This window comes from Euphorbia lathyris, chromosome 6 (genome assembly GCF_963576675.1).
Source record: "Euphorbia lathyris chromosome 6, ddEupLath1.1, whole genome shotgun sequence".
NCBI classification, from domain to species: domain Eukaryota; kingdom Viridiplantae; phylum Streptophyta; class Magnoliopsida; order Malpighiales; family Euphorbiaceae; genus Euphorbia; species Euphorbia lathyris.
The window spans coordinates 78829491-78847904 of NC_088915.1; the positions used below are offsets into that span (position 1 = coordinate 78829491).

Genomic DNA, 18414 nt, shown 5'->3' on the forward strand with positions numbered 1-18414 from the left:
AAGAGAAAGTTAATTTTTAAAGAGAGAAAACTCTAAAATGATGATTTTGAAAAATAAAAAATGTAGTTCCATAATAAATATGATACTAAACAAATTTAATTCTTGAAAATTTTCATTTTGAAATTATTATCAGACAAATTTGGTAATGTTAATAAAAAATGAAATTTTTATAAACTACATGATTATATTTGTGACGAAAAATACCTTAGATACCCATCTGCAAATTAAAAGCATGTAGCATCTATCCGGAATTAATCCATCTGCAAATCGTGTTTATTTATAGGAAAAATTATAAAATTGGGTCAAATGAGAGACTCATTTACATTTTTAACCCATTTACTCAATCTATTACATATCTAGACTATGTTTGTGTGACTCCCAAAATACCCCTTAATATGTTTGTAATTTTACGTCGCCCCTGTCTCCCTCTCGTTTGACTTCGCAGATTTCACCTTATGTATAGTCTGCGAAGATAATGTTTGAGTTATTAGATGATTTCAGTTCACAGATCTCTCAATTTGCGAAGTCCGAACAAGTTTTTGCAAAGTGGTATATAACAACAAAAAGGCACAACAACAAGGGATCCCAACATTAAAATCATAACATTATCAAAATTTACAACAAGATTGCCACAATAATTCAATATTAAAATCATAACATTATCAAAATTTACAACAAGATTGTCATAATAAACTCATCACAAATCATTTCAAAGTAAACGTGACGAATCTGGACGAAAATTTCTCTTTTTACAGGAAGTCCAGACGTTATGGGATGGACGTATCACATGGCACACAACAAGATTGGCACAATATCTCCCAACGAATCATTTTAAAATAAATGTGACCAATCTTGAAGTGGAAGTTCCAGGCCTTTTGGGATGGATGTCTCTCATGGCACCCCCAGTACGCCGCCTTCCAGAAATGGATGTTATGTATTCAACCACCTTCAAAAAATTTTAATCAATTTAGGCAGAAAAAAGGACGATTTGGCTTCGCGAATGATGAGTCGCGAAGTATGCGAATTAAAATGGAAGGGAAGAGGATGATTTTACTTCGTGGATCGATGATTTCACGAAGCCTACGAGGCCTGAAATGTGAAGATCTACTTCACGAATCGATTATTTCGCGAAGTCTGCGAGTGAAAAATCATGAACTGTTCTACTCGCAAACTTCGCGAAATCATCGATTCGCGAAGTAGATCTTCATGTTTCAGGCTCTTTCTCATCGCAGATCTTCGCGAAATCATCGATTACGCGAAGTGATTTTCTGGAAAAACGCAGAGAAAACAGTAGATACTTACATTTTCCGCACCTTTCACCCTTAAAACCGATAATAACAATATGATAAATTGGGAAAAATGATGAAAATAACGTAGAATAACTATTTCTTCTATGGTCACAAGAAGAAATAAACCAAGGAACGAGCAGGAACAAGAAGATGAAGAACCATGACTTCGTTTTCTAGGATTAGGAAGATGAAGAATCAAGAGATGAAAAGAGGAAGAAACGAAATACATGGTGATGTGGAGAAATGGTGCAGATTTCGAGAAATTTAAAGGAATAGAGGAAGATCAAAGGTCCGGGAGAGCAACCGTTTTCACGTAACCAGACAGGGAAAAAGGAAGATGAAAGGGTGAGGGTATTTTAGAAAAATCATAACAAACATAGTTTAGATATATAATAAATTCAGTAAATGAGTTAAAAATGTAAATAAGTCTCCCATTTGATCTAATTTTATAATTTTTCCTTATTTATATTAATCTAAAATTAAAAATTAAAAATCATTCTTTCGTCCATCAATTTGATCTGAGTTACGTAATTTCTTTGCTCGATTATTTGATAATGACTTAACCATATTTTAAATTTGCCGTTACTTCTGATAAGAGAGAAAGCAGCCGGGAATTTTTTTAGTCAACGGACACAGACCACAATTTAAATCTCTTAAGAAATTCTCTGTAGATGAATAAAGAAACCAGTAATGGCTGCTCCACAACTTCTGTTTCTTGCTCTGGTTTTTCTAATCTTCCAATTCCCATTTTCAATCTCCAAGAACACCATAACCGCAAACGAAACTCTGGTAGACGGTGAATTGCTCATCTCCAAGAACAGTAAATTTGCTTTAGGATTTTTCAGCCCCGGAAAATCTAGCCTTAGATATCTCGGCATTTGGTTCCATAATCTTTCAGGAGAAGCTGTGGTGTGGGTAGCAAATCGGAATCATCCAATCAATGGCTCTTCAGGTTTTCTCTCAATCACTCCTCGTGGAAACCTAGTTTTGTACAGCGATCGTGATGGAGAGGTTCCGACATGGTCCGCAGGTGTTTCAGGCGAAGAATCAACGGAAGATTACGAGGTTCGCCTGTTAGATTCAGGGAATTTGGTTTTAAATTTCATCAATAAAATTGTGTGGCAAAGTTTTGATTATCCTACAAATACTCTTCTACCAGGTATGAAATTGGGGATAAATCTGAAAACAGGTCTTAACAGCTCTCTAACTTCCTGGAAATCAGCAAATGATCCAGGAAATGGGGAATACTCACTTAGAGTCAACACTAGTGGGTCGCCGCAGTACTTCATTTACCGGCTGCGAGAAAATTATCATTTCTGGCGCAGTGTTCCATGGCCGTGGAAAGCAATAACAAGCGTTTACAATTACAGCTTTTTTTTCAGAGAGGATGAAATTTCCTTTAATTATAGTTACAGCGATCCTTCTCTTCTCCTAAGAATGACTCTGGATGAAGGAGGATTTATCCGGTGGTTTTCTTGGCATGGAATTGATCGCCTATGGAAGGAATTCTGGTCTGCACCGAAGTACCGGTGCGATTGGTATGGACTTTGTGGTGCTAACAGCAAGTGTGATCCGAACAATGTTAATACATTTGAATGTTCTTGTTTACCTGGTTATGAACCTAAGTCTGAAAGGGACTGGCGTTTGAGAGATGGATCAAGCGGGTGTATCCGAAAGCGACTCGAATCTTCATCAGTTTGTGGGAATGGAGAAGGTTTTCTGAAAGTGGAACATGTCAAGATTCCTGATACTGCAGCAGCAGTTTGGTTGGGGAGAAATATTTTGAGCCGTATGGAATGCGAAAAGGAATGCCATAGTAACTGTTCTTGCTCTGCATATGCAACTATACCTACTGGTCCAAAGCAAATTGGTTGTTTGGTATGGTATGGAGAGCTAATGGACATAGTAAATCTCATGGATAACAGTGGCTATGATCTGTATATTCGTGTCGATTCGCTCGAGTTAGGTACTGAATTTCCTGCTTTTACTTGCTTCAAGGATTGCAGATTCTTTAGTTTGTGACATTATTTGATGACTTATTATATGTCATTTGCAGAATTGAGGACATCAAAAAGTTTTCTGCAAACAAATGGAATGCTGGTTGCTGTTGTAGTATCAGTTGTTTCGGCATGGCTGATCATTATCATGTTCTACTTCTGGTTTTGGAGGAGGAAAGTAAGGTAAGAAACAAAACTATTTAGGGTTTGTTTGATTGAATTATTTTTTGTTGTTGTTTGATGTTTGTTATAGCTGGTACATGTTAGCTGATTTTCCTTCTAAAGTAGCTATTGGACGACTGTTTTTCAACCCTAATCAAACACTCTTATTTTACTGATTGAAGTAAAAAAACAAAAAGAGCTACAAATAGGGGAACTAAACGGGCATTTAGTTTCACTTTATTGATATTATAGAAACAATGTCTCTAAATTAATGGATTAGTTAGCAACCTAACTCTCCAAGTAAAATCTAGACTAAATTAGTTCATAGTCAAGAAAAAGTCAACTCAGCTCTTAACTCCAAATCCAACAACAACAACAACAACAAAGCCTTAGTCCCGAAATGATTCGGGGTCGGCTAACATGAACCATCATATAAAACCGTGAAAATCAAGTCGTGTCAGCGACACAGATTCGCTCCCTCCACTCCGTCCTATCCACTACCATATTTTCCTCAATTCCCAATAAACTCATATCACTCTCGATCACCCTCCTCCAAGTTTGCTTAGGTCTTCCCCTACCCCTCACCACTACATCCCTTTGCCACTCTTCGGTTCTCCTAACCGGCGCATCAAGCGCTCTACGTCTCACATGGCCAAACCACCTTAGTCGGTTTTCTCTCATTTTATTCTCAATAGATGTAACCCCTACTTTTGTCCTAATTATTTCATTACGCACCCGGTCCTTTCTCGTGTGACCACACATCCATCTCAACATACGCATCTCCGCCACCGACATCTTATGGATGTGGCAGTGTTTCACTGCCCAACACTCCGTACCATATAACAATGCTGGTCTAATTGCCGTCCGGTAGAATTTTCCCTTCAATCTATTAGGCATGCCGGGATCACAAAGGAAACCCGTAGCACTCTTCCACTTCGACCAACCAGCTTTAATCCTATGGGCAACATCTCCATCTACTTCTCCATCCGTTTGGATAATAGATCCTAAATACCGGAAGCAATCCGAGGCCTGAACAACTCTCCCATCTAGGGTGATTGTCCCTGCCTCCCTACTCCTACGGCCGCTAAACTTACACTCCAAATATTCTGTCTTACTTCGACTCAACTTAAAGCCTCTAGATTCTAGAGTTTGCCTCCATAGTTCCAACTTCATCTCCACTCCTTCTTTCGTCTCATCAACCAACACAATATCATCTGCAAACAGCATGCACCATGGTATACCATCTTGAAGTGAACTTGTTAGTTCATCCATAACGATGGCAAAAAGAAATGGGCTTAGTGCGGAACCTTGATGCACTCCAATCGTAATAGGAAACTCTTCAGTTTTCCCAACACTAGTACGTACACTCGTGCATACTCCCTCATACATGTCCTTTATGATGTCAATATATTTCCGCGAAATGCCTTTCCTTATCAAGGCCCACCAAAGTACTTCCCTTGGTACCTTATCATATGCTTTCTCCAAGTCAATGAAAACCATATGCAAGTCTTTCTTCTTATTTCGATAGTGCTCCATTAATTGTCTCATTAGATGGATGGCTTCCATAGTTGATCTTCCCGGCATAAAGCCAAACTGGTTTTCCGAGATCTTCACCGTCCTCCTTAGCCTTTGTTCAATCACTCGCTCCCAAAGTTTCATAGTGTGACTCATTAATTTGATTCCCCGATAGTTGGCACAATCTTGGACATCGCCTTTGTTCTTATACAAAGGGATTAAGGTACTTTTCCTCCATTCTGATGGCATCTTATTGTTTCTCCAAATTTTGTTGAAGAACGTCGTCAACCATTCGATTCCTCTTTCTCCCAAACATCTCCAAATCTCAATAGGGATGCCATCAGGTCCTACTGCTTTCTTCAACTTCATCTTACTTAATGCCATTTTGACTTTACCCTTTTGAATTCTCCGCAGGCATTCATGATTTATCATATCGTGATGGATACTTATATCTCCAACATCTTGTTGGCGATCTCCATTAAATAAGTCATCAAAATAGGACCTCCATCGTTCCTTGATATCCTTATCTCCAACTAGGACTTTCTGGTCCACATCCTTCACACATTTAACTTTTCCGAGATCTCGCGTCTTCCTATCTCTCATCCGAGCAATTCTATATATGTCTCTTTCCCCTTCTTTCGTATCCAATCTTGTATACAGATCCCGATTCACCTTTGCTCTAGCATCTCGTATGACCTTCTTTACTTCCCTTTTAGCCTCTTTGTATTTTTCGTAGTTCTCGTCACTCCTACATTTCCCCAATAGTTTATAGGATTCTCTCTTACTCTTTACTGCTTGTCGTACTTCTTCTGTCCACCAAGATGTGTCCTTACCCGGTAGCATGCTACCTTTAGATTCCCCTAGAACTTCCTTCGCTACTTCCCTTATACTATGCTCCATCTTATTCCATATTGAATCTATATCTGAATCCATATTGCAAGTCCAAATATCTTTTTTGGTCATCTCATCCACAAATTTTTGTTGATTCTCCCCTTGCAATTTCCACCACTTAATCTTAGTCTCTACTTGAGGTGTTTGTTTTCTTATACATTTCCTACTTCGAAAATCTAGCACCACTACTCTATGTTGGGTTGTCGTACTCTCACCAGGGATCACCTTACAATCAATATAACTCTTTCTCCAAGCACTCCTTACTAAGAAGAAGTCAATTTGGCTCGCATTACCGCCACTCCGATAAGTCACTAAGTGGGATGTTCTCTTCATAAACCATGTGTTCATGATACTCAAGTCATAGGCTGATGCGAATTCCAAAATATCATTTCCTGCTTCATTCTTATCTCCAAAACCATACCCTCCATGAACACTCTCAAACCTATCTCGCCTAGAACCCACGTGTCCATTGAGATCACCCCCTAGTACCATTTTTTCATCCCTAGGAACCTGTTGCACCACTTCCTCTAAGTCATCCCAAAAAGCTTGTCTTATAGACACATCTAATCCTATTTGTGGCGCATATGCACTAATGACATTCACAACCTCATCCCCTATCACTAGCTTAACACTCATAATTCTATCGCTCTTCCTAGACACCGCTACTACCTCATCAATTAACTCCAAATCCAAAGTGACTATATTTTCATTTCAAGAGCCAAACTAGCTTGTGTTTCCACTTTAAGTGTTAAATTGGTATTGATTCGTTATATGAAATCAGTTATAATAGCTAAATTGAGCCTTTTCAGACTTGATGGACTAATTTGAGAGCAAAAATTTTGGTTAAAATTCCCTAAAATAGTGCATCACAAGCATTTTTTTTTTATTTGTTTTACTTTTGAAGAACAAGGAAGAACAGATTGAACAAAGGGATGTTTGATTCCGACATTGGATCAAGTTTCAATGAGGATTATTTGGATAATAACAACGGAAGTAGGAGTGAATCAGAGTTGCTATTTTTTGATCTCACCATTATACTTGCTGCAACGAAAAATTTCTCTCCAGATAACATACTTGGACAAGGTGGTTTTGGATCTGTCTACAAGGTATATTGTATGTGTGAAAGGTATTACAGAAGTATAGAAATTGATTGAAAATGATTGAATGAGAAGAGTGAATCTCACCACTTGCAACATGATTTCAGGGTCATTTACCGGATGGACAAAAAGTTGCAGTAAAAAGAATGTCCAAAAATTCCAGGCAAGGAATTGAAGAATTTAAAACTGAAGTGCTGTTGATTGCAAAGCTTCAACACAGGAATCTAGTGAAACTTCTGGGTTGCTGCATTCAGAAAAAAGAACAGATGTTAGTATACGAATACTTGCCTAACAAAAGTTTGGATTCATTTCTTTTTGGTAAGCAATTCTATTTTTTTAAGCATCCATTGAATGTCATAGAGCTATCATTTATATAATTATTCATTTTGAAGATGAAGAAAGACGCTCGATTCTGGATTGGGAAAGCAGGCTGAATATAATCATGGGGATTGCTCGCGGGATGTTGTATCTTCATCAAGATTCAAGATTGAGAATTATCCACAGGGATTTAAAAAGCAGCAACATTTTATTGGATGCCGAGATGAATCCCAAAATTTCAGATTTCGGCATGGCGAGAATATTCAAATATGACCATATCCCAGACAAGACGACTAGAGTTGTCGGAACATAGTAAGTATACTTGCACTTTTATACAATACATTATTATTTCTTAGATACCAATTTCTCATCACCTTCCATATCTTCCATTTTTCTTTTTCTTCTAAATGCAGTGGCTACATGTCACCGGAGTATGCAATATTCGGAAAATATTCAATAAAATCCGATGTATTCAGTTTTGGTGTCATATTATTGGAGATCATAAGTGGGAAAAGAAGCAGTGGTTTTAACAGAGATGATCTCTCCCTGAGTCTGATAGGACATGTAGGTAACAAAAACTTTGTTAATTTTTTGGCAGTTAACTTTCACTGTTTTAAGCATAAGGTCTCTGATAAATTAATATATCTAAGTCCATGATCATTGATTTTCGATATTAACTGGCTTTTTCATTCACGACAGTGTCCCATATTTTGTCAAATGAGGCGCGAATAGTATTTTAGGCTACTAATTTGGATAAATTTTGACAGAATATAGAGCATTATCGTAATGGAACATACCAGTTAATATCGAAAATCAATCAATGAAATAATTTGATCATTCATTTGTGTGATCCATCATATAAAAAATAATCCAAGTTAGCCGTCTAAAATACTATCATGTGCTTTTGACGGATGGAATGTGGAGCACAATCGCCGAAATTCCTAATCGGAGACTATTTGCTAGAAGATATGTGATCAAAGGTTCAATATGATAAAATAATTGGTCAAAAGACATAAACATTTGATAGTCCATAGGGCTCAAGATATGCATCTTGCCTAATTTTTTTCATTGTTTCTTTACCATCCTTAGACTGTTTTCTTCACTGGACTTGTTCACGAGCTCAAGTATCCGCCCAGCCCTAACCCCGAGTTCAATGAGACAATTTTAAAAATGAGAAAATAACATTAGGCTGGATTTAGAGTTTCAGACCATTTAAGCCCGCTTATTTCTGTGCCAGGCTTGAGATTTATAAAAATAAGACTGGCCGACCTACCCTGGTCTGAGCTCTATCCATGAACAAGTCTAGTTTTCACGAGATATTCGAAACCTCTCATTTATCATTGTTAATTACTAATTAGTGTGGGAATGATAATGCTACAGGTATGGGAATTATGGACAGAAAACAGAGCAATGGAGATAGTGGACTCATCTTTAAAAGATTTATCATATAAGGTTGAAGAAGTATTGAGATGCATTCAAATTGGGATTTTATGTGTGCAAGAAGATGCCGAGGACAGGCCAACTATGTCGGCAGTTGTGCTGATGTTAAGCAGCGAAATAGCTCTTCCTCCGCCGAAACAACCTGCCTTTACTTACAGGACATCTTCCGACTCCGCCAGTTCACCCACAGCAGAGGGATCTTTTTCTGTAGACGATATGTCAATTACGTCAGTTTCTACCCGTTAATCTCTGGATCATAGGATTAGAGGTGAGCAAAATTGACCAGTAACCAATGACCGAATCAAAACTGTAGTTATTTATTTGGTTTGATCGGTTCGGTTTTGAAAATGGGGTTTGGTAATCGGTTCGGTTATTTAAAAATTTAGGTATAACTGAAAACCGAACCAAGTTGTTTATATAATATAAATTCGCTATGATGATATATCTTGTACATTCTTCTAGGTAGTTACAGATCCAAGATTCAATAATAGTAGAGCCGGATCTATGTGAATTAAGGGTTTGAGCACTCATTGGTTGTCGGAAAATGGTGAAAACTAAGGAACTTTAATCTGTTGTGCAAAAGCATCCAAAAATTATCAATTGAACAGTCATAGATCTCATCCCAAGCAGTCATGTTAGTGAATCTTTTCTGTATATGTCATTTACTGATAATGGTGGTCAAATGTTAATGGTGCTTGATTGAAATATTTTAAGGTGTAGCCCTAAAAAATTGGGGGTGTTTGGTTCGCGCAAGGTAACAGAATGGAATCAAGAAAATGAAATAAGGAGAAAAGAATGAAATGCCCATGAATTCTATTAATTGTTTTGGTTCCAGAAAGATAATGAATTGGTTCAAATGAGATAATACAAAATTGTTTTAAACAATTTTTGTACATATATGTTTGTATTGGTTTTTCATTGATTTGGAGAAAGCATATGATAAGGTACCAAGGAAAGTACTTTGGTGGGCCTTGATAAGGAAAGGCATTTCGCGGAAATATATTGACATCATAAAGGACATGTATGAGGGAGTATGCACGAGTGTACGTACTAGTGTTGGGAAGACTGAAGAGTTTCCTATTACGATTGGAGTGCATCAAGGTTCCGCACTAAGCCCATTTCTTTTTGCCATCCGTTATGGATGAACTAACAAGTTCACTTCAAGATGGTATACCATGGTGCATGCTGTTTGCAGATGATATTGTGTTGGTTGATGAGACGAAAGAGGGAGTGGAGATGAAGTTGGAACTATGGAGGCAAACTCTAGAATCTAGAGGCTTTAAGTTGAGTCGAAGTAAGACAGAATATTTGGAGTGTAAGTTTAGAGGCCGTAGGAGTAGGGAGGCAGGGACAATCACCCTAGATGGGAGAGTTGTTCAGGCCTCGGATTGCTTCCGGTATTTAGGATCTATTATCCAAACGGATGGAGAAGTAGATGGAGATGTTGCTCATAGGATTAAAGCTGGTTGGTCGAAGTGGAAGAGTGCTACGGGTTTCCTTTGTGATCCCGGCATGCCTAATAGATTGAAGGGAAAATTCTACCGGACGTCAATTAGACCAGCATTGTTATATGGTACGGAGTGTTGGGCAGTGAAACACTGCCACATCCATAAGATGTCGGTGGCGGAGATGCGTATGTTGAGATGGATGTGTGGTCACACGAGAAAGGACCGGGTGCGTAATGAAATAATTAGGACAAAAGTAGGGGTCACATCTATTGAGAATAAAATGAGAGAAAACCGACTAAGGTGGTTTGGCCATGTGAGACGTAGAGCGCTTGATGCGCCGGTTAGGAGAACCGAAGAGTGGCAAAGGGATGTAGTGGTGAGGGGTAGGGGAAGACCTAAGCAAACTTGGAGGAGGGTGATCGAGAGTGATATGAGTTTATTGGGAATTGAGGAAAATATGGTAGTGGATAGGACGGAGTGGAGGGAGCGAATCTGTGTCGCTGACACGACTTGATTTTCACGGTTTTATATGATGGTTCATGTTAGCTTTCCAATCTTTCATTAAAAAAAATGGGATCAATATCACCATTATCCTGACCTGAGATGCACGAAGGACAGAGAAACGCCCAACGGAGTTCAAGGTAGATTTTCGAAGTTGCTTCAGGTGAGCTCAGGTGAAGACCGAGGCACAGAAAAATACAAAAACAGAGAAAACTATGAAATGAAAGACAAGTGGAATTCAATAATGTATCCAAATTGACTAATCACCACAAAAGAAAGAGCTGTTGTAGCATGGAAGACACTTGGAAATTCCACAAACATTATAATATTCAAACAAATATTGTAACTTGCCCCATCAGACCAAAGAAAAAATATAAAAAAAATCCATACCTTAAAGTAGCAGAAACCATGGCTGCCAAGAAACTTTTTCTGCAATATCTAATTCTACTCCTTCATTTTCCATCAAGCAGTTCCCTTGATATCATTACCGCAAACCAAACCTTCAAAGAAGAGGAACTTCTGGTCTCCAAAAACAATAAGTTTGCATTTGGATTTTTCACTCCTGTAAGTTCAGGTTTCAGATATCTTGGAATTTGGTTCCACAATATTTCACAACCATCTGTGGTTTGGGTAGCAAATAGGAACCATCCTATCAATGGCTCTTCCGTGGTTTTATCAGTTAACTGGTACGGGGATCTTGTACTATATAATGATCTTAACCAGAAAATTCCACTCTGGTCGACAAATGTTTCGGGTGAAGTAACTGATAATTGTTCTGCTCAGCTATTGGATTCTGGGAATTTGATTTTGGTTCAAGACAGAAGTGGAAGAGTTGTATGGCAAAGCTTTGATTACCCCACAGATACTTATCTACCAGGTATGAAAATTGGGTGGAATAAGAAGACAGGGTTTGAGTGGAGCTTAACATCATGGAAATCAGCTGATGATCCAGGAATAGGAGAATTCTCTGTCAAGATCGATAACAGGATCCCGATACAGTTCTATCTATATGAGGGTCCAAAATATCTCTGGCGAGGACCAACATGGCCGTATAGGAAATTCTCCAATGTTTACAGATATATAACTGTGTTCAATCAAGAGGAGGTGTACACAATCTACTACATAGCAGATGATTCCATTATCACAAGACAAATTGTGAATCATAAAGGAAAGTTCAGGTGGCTAAGGTGGAGCGACATTGATGGACAATGGAAGGAGTTTTGGTCGGTACCTAAAACTCCATGTGATCTATATGCACATTGCGGTGCCTTTGGTAAGTGCAGTTCTAGCAATTCTGATGTATTTGAATGTTCTTGTTTACCTGGTTATGAACCCAGATCCCCAAGGGATTGGTATCTAAGAGATGCGTCCGGAGGATGTGTCAGGAAGCGAGAGGAATCTTCCCCGATCTGCAGACATGGAGAAGGGTTTTTGAAAGTTGAAGATGTCAAGTTTCCAGAAACTTCGTCAGTAACTTGGTTGCGCATGAACATGAGCCATCTGGAGTGCGAACAGGAATGCTTGAGGAATTGTTCCTGCACTGCATATGCAAGTGTAGATAATGATGAATCAGGGAATGGATGTTTGATATGGTATGGAGTATTAATAGACACAATGGATCAGGTTCATGACAGATTTGATCTGTATGTTCGTGTTGATGCAACTGAATTAGGTATTGAATTTCTGCTGAACAATTATTCATGTCAGATATTAATATGAAGTGAACCCTTAACTATCAGCTCGAGCTTTTAGCTAAAACGGTTCTATGGCATGGTATCAGAGCCAGTGTGACCAAGTGGTCCAGGGTTTGATTCCTGGCAGCCCCATTTGTTGATTTAATTGCAGGACATGGTAATATGGGCCTGTGTTGTGTGCACGTTTCAAGCCCAATACGCATTCGCATGTGGGGGTGTGTCAGATATTAATATGAAGTTGACCCTTCGAGCTTTTAGCCAAAAGGGTTACATGACAATTCAAAAACACATATCATAAACACAAGTAATAGAAATAATGTATAAAAGTCTATAGCTGTTGCACATCTAAAGAAAAATAACTAGTTTCTCTTACTCTATCTTTTGTTGACTAACATCTTTTTTTTCTTCTCTAACATGCAGCAACCATTAAATCAAATGCATTTCTCAGAAAGGATTTGGAGATTCTAATAATTTCTATTATTTCAGCATGGCTTGCACTTATCTTACTTGGCTGTTTATGGATTAGGAGGAACAAGAGAGGTATAGAAAAAACCTGCACATGGCACTGAAATTGCTAATAATTTATTCAATGAAAATCGCTGTTGTTTTCAAGATAATTTGCCTTTTTAAGCACAACACCTGTCGTAATGTCTTGAATCAGTATAACACGCTACCACAGGAAGCAACGGGGTCTCGCTGGACTAGCCAATAAATATTATTCTCCTTCTGCCCGTGGACTAGCCAACCCAACGTTGGTGAACCACGTAAATCTGTGTTTCGATTCTTTGTTTATTTATCTTTCGTTAAATCCGCCAACAACACCAAAAGAGTACGAAGACTAATCAATTTTCCATTTTCTTTCAGGAACAGTAAAAAGGAATAAACCAGACAAAAGACTATTTGATCCTGCATCAGGTTCAATCTACCATAAAAATACTTTGGTTGCAAGTGAGCTCAGGCAGAGTAGTCATCCCCAAGACATATTATTTCTTGATCTCAGCACTATTCATGCAGCCACTAATAACTTTTCTAATACTAATAAACTTGGCCAGGGTGGTTTTGGCATAGTGTACAAGGTTGTTTCTCTATACAATATTTCTGTCATTACAAGATTCAGGAACAGCATGAGCAAAAAAACTTGACTTTTCCAAAAATGATTTCAGGGTCAGCTAGTTGATGGACAAGAAATTGCTGTAAAAAGATTATCCAAGAATTCAGGGCAAGGGATAGAAGAATTAAAAAATGAGGTTATGCTTATTGCAAAGCTTCAACACAGGAATCTTGTCAAACTTCTAGGATGCTGCATCGAAAGAGGCGAACAAATGTTAATTTATGAATATTTGCCAAACAAAGCGTTGGATTCCTTTCTTTTTGGTAAGAAACTAAACATTTTCATGCATAGTGGCGGTGACAGCAGTCCAAGGTTGGGTGTGACGGGGCTTAAATTTTCTTTTTCCCTGCCCAGATCAAAACGACCCGTTTTCATCTGCTGGGGTGCAATGTAGGCCAAAACGGCACCGTGACCATATGCTAGATGTGAAAATTGCACCCAGCAGATAAAGTTCCCATCAGCTGGAGGTGCTATGGCACCACCGCCCTGCTTCTGCATGTTAAGCGTCCTGTCAATGTATATGTCGGTATTCCATCTCGGAGGGTGTCTCTGTGATTAAACCTCGTCCTAGAATGGGCACGCACTATGGGCTCTCGACGGCCCCATAGTGTCCATAGAGTTCCGCTCTATGGAGATATCCGCGTCCCTTTTCCTGTCCCTAGTGGACGAGGGTGGATCGCTTAAGCCAGTTTCAAGTACTGACCCAGGGGCGGAGATCCAACGCCAGGGTAGTCCATGTCCCCTATAGTGTTCTTTATACCAACTCCGTCTCTTCAATCAGCGTACATTGATATGTCACATTCTTGACTCCATGCCAAATCCCTCTCGTAGCTTTACCATTGATTGGTGTTGAGTTTACTTATGGCCAAACTCCCCCCTTACACTATGGCATCTGTTAATTTCAGAAGAGAACAAGCTCTAATTTCAGACACTCTGTTTTTGATAGTGATTATAGAGAACAAATAGATATATAGATTATAGTGAAATAGATAAAGCTCTCTCATTCTAGAGAGGTACTTCATTTCTATTTATACTAAACTAAAATATCTTGTACAGTACATGACTTCTACGAACTTCTACTTTCTTGACTCTTCTACAAACTTCTAACAACTAACCATAATTAACTTTCAAAGAGTCAAATATCATAAACTAAAGTTTACAAACATTAAGAACAAAACATACATTTTAATTAAATACAAAACATATCATATCACGGGTTCGAGTCTTAGGGGCGGCCTCTTGCCAATTAAATTGGCAAGGGAAGGCTTGCCCCCAATACACCCTTGTGGTGGGACCCCTCCCCGGACCCTCGCTCAGCGGGGACGCGTAATGCGACCGGGCCGCCCTTTTTTTTACAAAAATAGAACAAAGTTCTCAATTTTGTAACAGCACCACCACCCTGCTTCTGCCTCTGCCTCTGCTCATGCATCTATTGCTCTAGCTATTTTTGATGCCAAATTGCAAAACTGTATCAAAAGAGTTATGAGTGAATTGCACGTATTAAATTATTATACTTCTCCTAATCTAAAATATAAAAATCTAAAATTTTGTTGTAGATCAAACAAGAAGATCATTCTTGGACTGGCGGAAACGTTTTGATATTATATCGGGAGTTGCTCGTGGAATTTTATATCTTCACCGCGACTCAAGGTTGACAATCATTCATAGGGATCTAAAGTGCAGCAACATTTTGCTAGATGCAAAAATGAATCCAAAAATATCAGATTTTGGAATGGCTAGAATATTCAAGGTTGATCAAATTCAAGAGAAGACAAACACAGTGGTCGGAACATAGTAAGTATGGGTGAATTGCACTTACCGTCAATGAAATTTAGGGTTTGTTACACAAAGGTCACTGAACTTCATTTTCTTTCAGAAAACCATTGAGTTTTACATTTGATTTCAATAAAGTCATTTCAGCCAATTTGTGATAAAAAACTCACTGTAATATTGACTTGACATAAGATAGTTGACTATATGCCAACTAAATGCCACACTAAACTAGGGTGTAATGTTTAATAATTTTTTGTGATTTAGGATATGTCAGGTGGCACACAAGGGGTTGTCGTATTTCTGCCACGTCAGCCATGAAAGTTTGACATGTCTTGCATGACACTTAGTTGACATTTTAGTCAACTATCTTCTGTATCATGTTAATACTCCAGTAAATTTTTGTACACAAACTAGCCCGCATGAATTTATTGAAATCATATGTGAAGTTAAAAGGTTTTATTAAAAGAAAATGAAGTTCAGTAACCTTTGTGAAATAAACCTCAAACTTCAATGATTGTTAGTGCATTTTACCCTAGTAAGTATAGGATGATATCATAGTCAGATATTTCCAGAAACTCGAAGACATTGATTTATTTTCACTAATGTCCTTGAACAGTGGCTACATGTCTCCAGAGTATGCAATATTTGGGAAGTTTTCAGTAAAATCAGATGTTTTTAGTTTTGGGGTCATATTGTTGGAGATTGTGAGTGCCAAGAAGAACAATGGCTTTCAAGAAGAGGATCTGTCCTTAACCTTGATCGGATATGTAAGTGATCAGAACTCTTCCTTAGAATCGCATAGCAGTCAATATATATAAGGTCCGTTTGTTTTACCTGCTGTTTGATGTTACGGTTTTTCTATTTGCTGTTTGAAAAGGTTGCATTGCTTTTATAAAACGCTACTTTTCAGCTGCAAAAGGTAAACATGACGTGTCTAACCCAACACCTAAAACTCTCATTTTCAAAGTGAAAAGAAAAACAGGAGGTCAAAAAGCAGCAACCAAACAGCCCTAGCTTGGTTCATCCTCTATATGCTAATTCTATGATGTATGCAGGTGTGGAAATTATGGAGACAAGACAAAGTAATGGATATAGTTGATGTTTCAATGGAAGGGTCATATGATGCTCATGAAGTTATTAGATGCATTCAAATAGGGCTCTTATGTGTTCAAGAGAATACTATGGACAGACCGACTATGTCAGAAGTTCTTCTGATGTTGACCAGTGAGACAGTTATACCTCCTCCAAAAGAACCTGCTTTCATTTATAGAATATGCTCCAGCAATAACTCAGAGGAAATAGGGAAGAAAGAATCAAGTTCTACAAATGATGTAACAATCACTAACATTTTAGCTCGCTAAAGATACTAATTGCATGTAACAGTCACTAAAATTAGAGGCATGTGACGCTATTTTTGCTGAAATAAAAGCAGTCGTATACGCAATTAAAATGGCAGCGAGTCGACAGTGGTTTTTACTTTGGATAGAGTTGGATTCGTTGGTAACAGTGAGTCTGCTAAAGAGTCGCAATAAAGAGGTTCCATGGCAGCTTATAACTTGATTGGTTTCATTGTTTAATTATAATTAATAACCAACTGGTGTGCGTATCTCACATTTTTAGAGAGGGTAACTCAGTTGCTGACTGTCTTGACGTAAAGGGGCTAGTGATACTGAGGAACAGTGGCGGGACAGCTATCCACGGTTTCGTTTAGAATATGTTTTTAATGACTACAATAGAGGCGATATTGTTAAGTTTGGTTTTGGATCTGTAGTCCAATTTTTCATATTTTCATTCTTTATTTTTACAATTTGTAATTCTTTTCATTTCATTTAATAAAATTGAGTCTTCCCTCTCAACCTTCTTACTTTCTAACTACTATGTTATCAGCTCGAAGTGCAGTGATCCAAAACGGGATTCTAATCAACAAAAGGCGAGGTAGCTTGGTGCAGTAAAGACAAAACAAGACCGGAGGGGTTTCTTTACAAATGTAGAGCATACCAATCAATCTCAGGCTCAAAACTGGTGAATGCGCGCCTTTACTTAAAAAAAATACTATAGGAATTTTCAGAGGTTACCACATTATGAGAAAAATGAATTATTCTATTTAACTCAAAATAACTGAATATGATCCTTCCCTAGAAAGCATGAAGCGGATAGTCTGGTGGAAAAATGAAGAAATTCAGGGGCTTTTGATTTGGGGTCTTTAGGAATGGGAGGGTTTCATTCCCTTTGTTCTTGTTTGTTTACAAAAAAAACTCATTCGCTTTACCCACTTTAGGTTAAGCCATTACCCCACTTTAGGTTAAGCCATTACTCCATACCCTCTAGGGAATTGGATTCCCTTTACCCCATTCCCTTTCCTAAACATATCCAAACACATTGGAAATTAATGGTTATTCATTTCCTTTCCTTTGGTTTCCCTTTCTTGATTCTTTTTCCTTACCCATTGTAAACCAAACGTCCCCTCAAGTAAATGATAATAATCAACCAATCATTAACTTATCAAAACTCCAGTTTTGGTCTCAAAAAGAAAAAGGAATCATTAGCTGCTTCTAATTCACGTTATTGCCTTCATATGATTATTTATGTGGGTCCATCGTGCACTCAATGCTCAAGAATAAGTCCATATTAAGGTTGTAAATGGGATGGGGGCGAGGGCAGAGAATGGTTCCCCAGTCTTTGTGTATATGAATCAGGGAAAAAAAATTCTCCATCCCAGTCCAGTGGGTATCTTTTTGGAGATTCCCCGTCCACACCGGAGAAAAGTACCAACAGATAAGGGAAATCCTACAGAAATCCCTGCTCTGCGCTGGGATAGAAGGCCTGAGTAAGGAGCGGTCTTAATGGATGGAGATGGGGATATGAATGAACTGAATCACACATCAGAAATGGAGAGGGAGTGATTGAGATTTATTAGTAAGATGTGAATCCAATACATATAGACGCGTTTTAAAACCGTGAAGTCCAAGTATTGGATTTAGGTTGAACGGACAATATTTACAGGGTATTACATGCTCACTATGCAATTTAGCAAGCATTTGGAACCTCCCTCGACCAATAACAAGAATGAACCTGGCCCAAACTCCACTGCTACCAAAAATCCAAAAAAACTGCATAGACCTGTGGTTCTCAAAAAATGAAAACTAAAAAAATGAGTATCAAATATTGATTTTGGTAT

General features: G+C 38.2%; 2 protein-coding genes across 7 annotated transcripts; both read left to right on the forward strand.

The window, feature by feature from the left end:
- The first annotated feature begins 1889 nt into the window (after window positions 1–1889).
- Window positions 1890–12908, forward strand: LOC136232652 (G-type lectin S-receptor-like serine/threonine-protein kinase SD1-1). Of its 6 annotated transcripts, none has more exons than XM_066021938.1 (8): window positions 1890–3255; window positions 3346–3469; window positions 6759–6960; window positions 7059–7269; window positions 7344–7581; window positions 7683–7833; window positions 8650–8977; window positions 12773–12908. In XM_066021938.1, exons 1-7 carry the CDS (start codon window positions 1980–1982, stop codon window positions 8953–8955), a joined length of 2508 nt encoding a protein of 835 aa, XP_065878010.1. In that variant the 5' UTR covers window positions 1890–1979; the 3' UTR covers window positions 8956–8977; window positions 12773–12908. The 6 variants fall into 6 exon arrangements, with proteins under 6 accessions (XP_065878010.1, XP_065878009.1, XP_065878011.1 ...); XM_066021939.1 differs by lacking the exon at window positions 12773–12908 and having other exon boundaries at window positions 2176–2354; window positions 2449–3255; window positions 8650–9224; XM_066021937.1 differs by lacking the exon at window positions 12773–12908 and having other exon boundaries at window positions 1891–3255; window positions 8650–9224.
- On the forward strand, window positions 10570–16686 carry LOC136232650 (G-type lectin S-receptor-like serine/threonine-protein kinase RKS1). Its single transcript, XM_066021935.1, has 7 exons — window positions 10570–12330; window positions 12773–12892; window positions 13217–13428; window positions 13516–13726; window positions 15020–15257; window positions 15853–16003; window positions 16292–16686. The coding sequence occupies exons 1-7, from the start codon at window positions 10950–10952 to the stop codon at window positions 16595–16597; spliced, it is 2619 nt and encodes an 872-aa protein (XP_065878007.1). The 5' UTR covers window positions 10570–10949; the 3' UTR covers window positions 16598–16686.
- Window positions 16687–18414: the final 1728 nt, after the last annotated feature.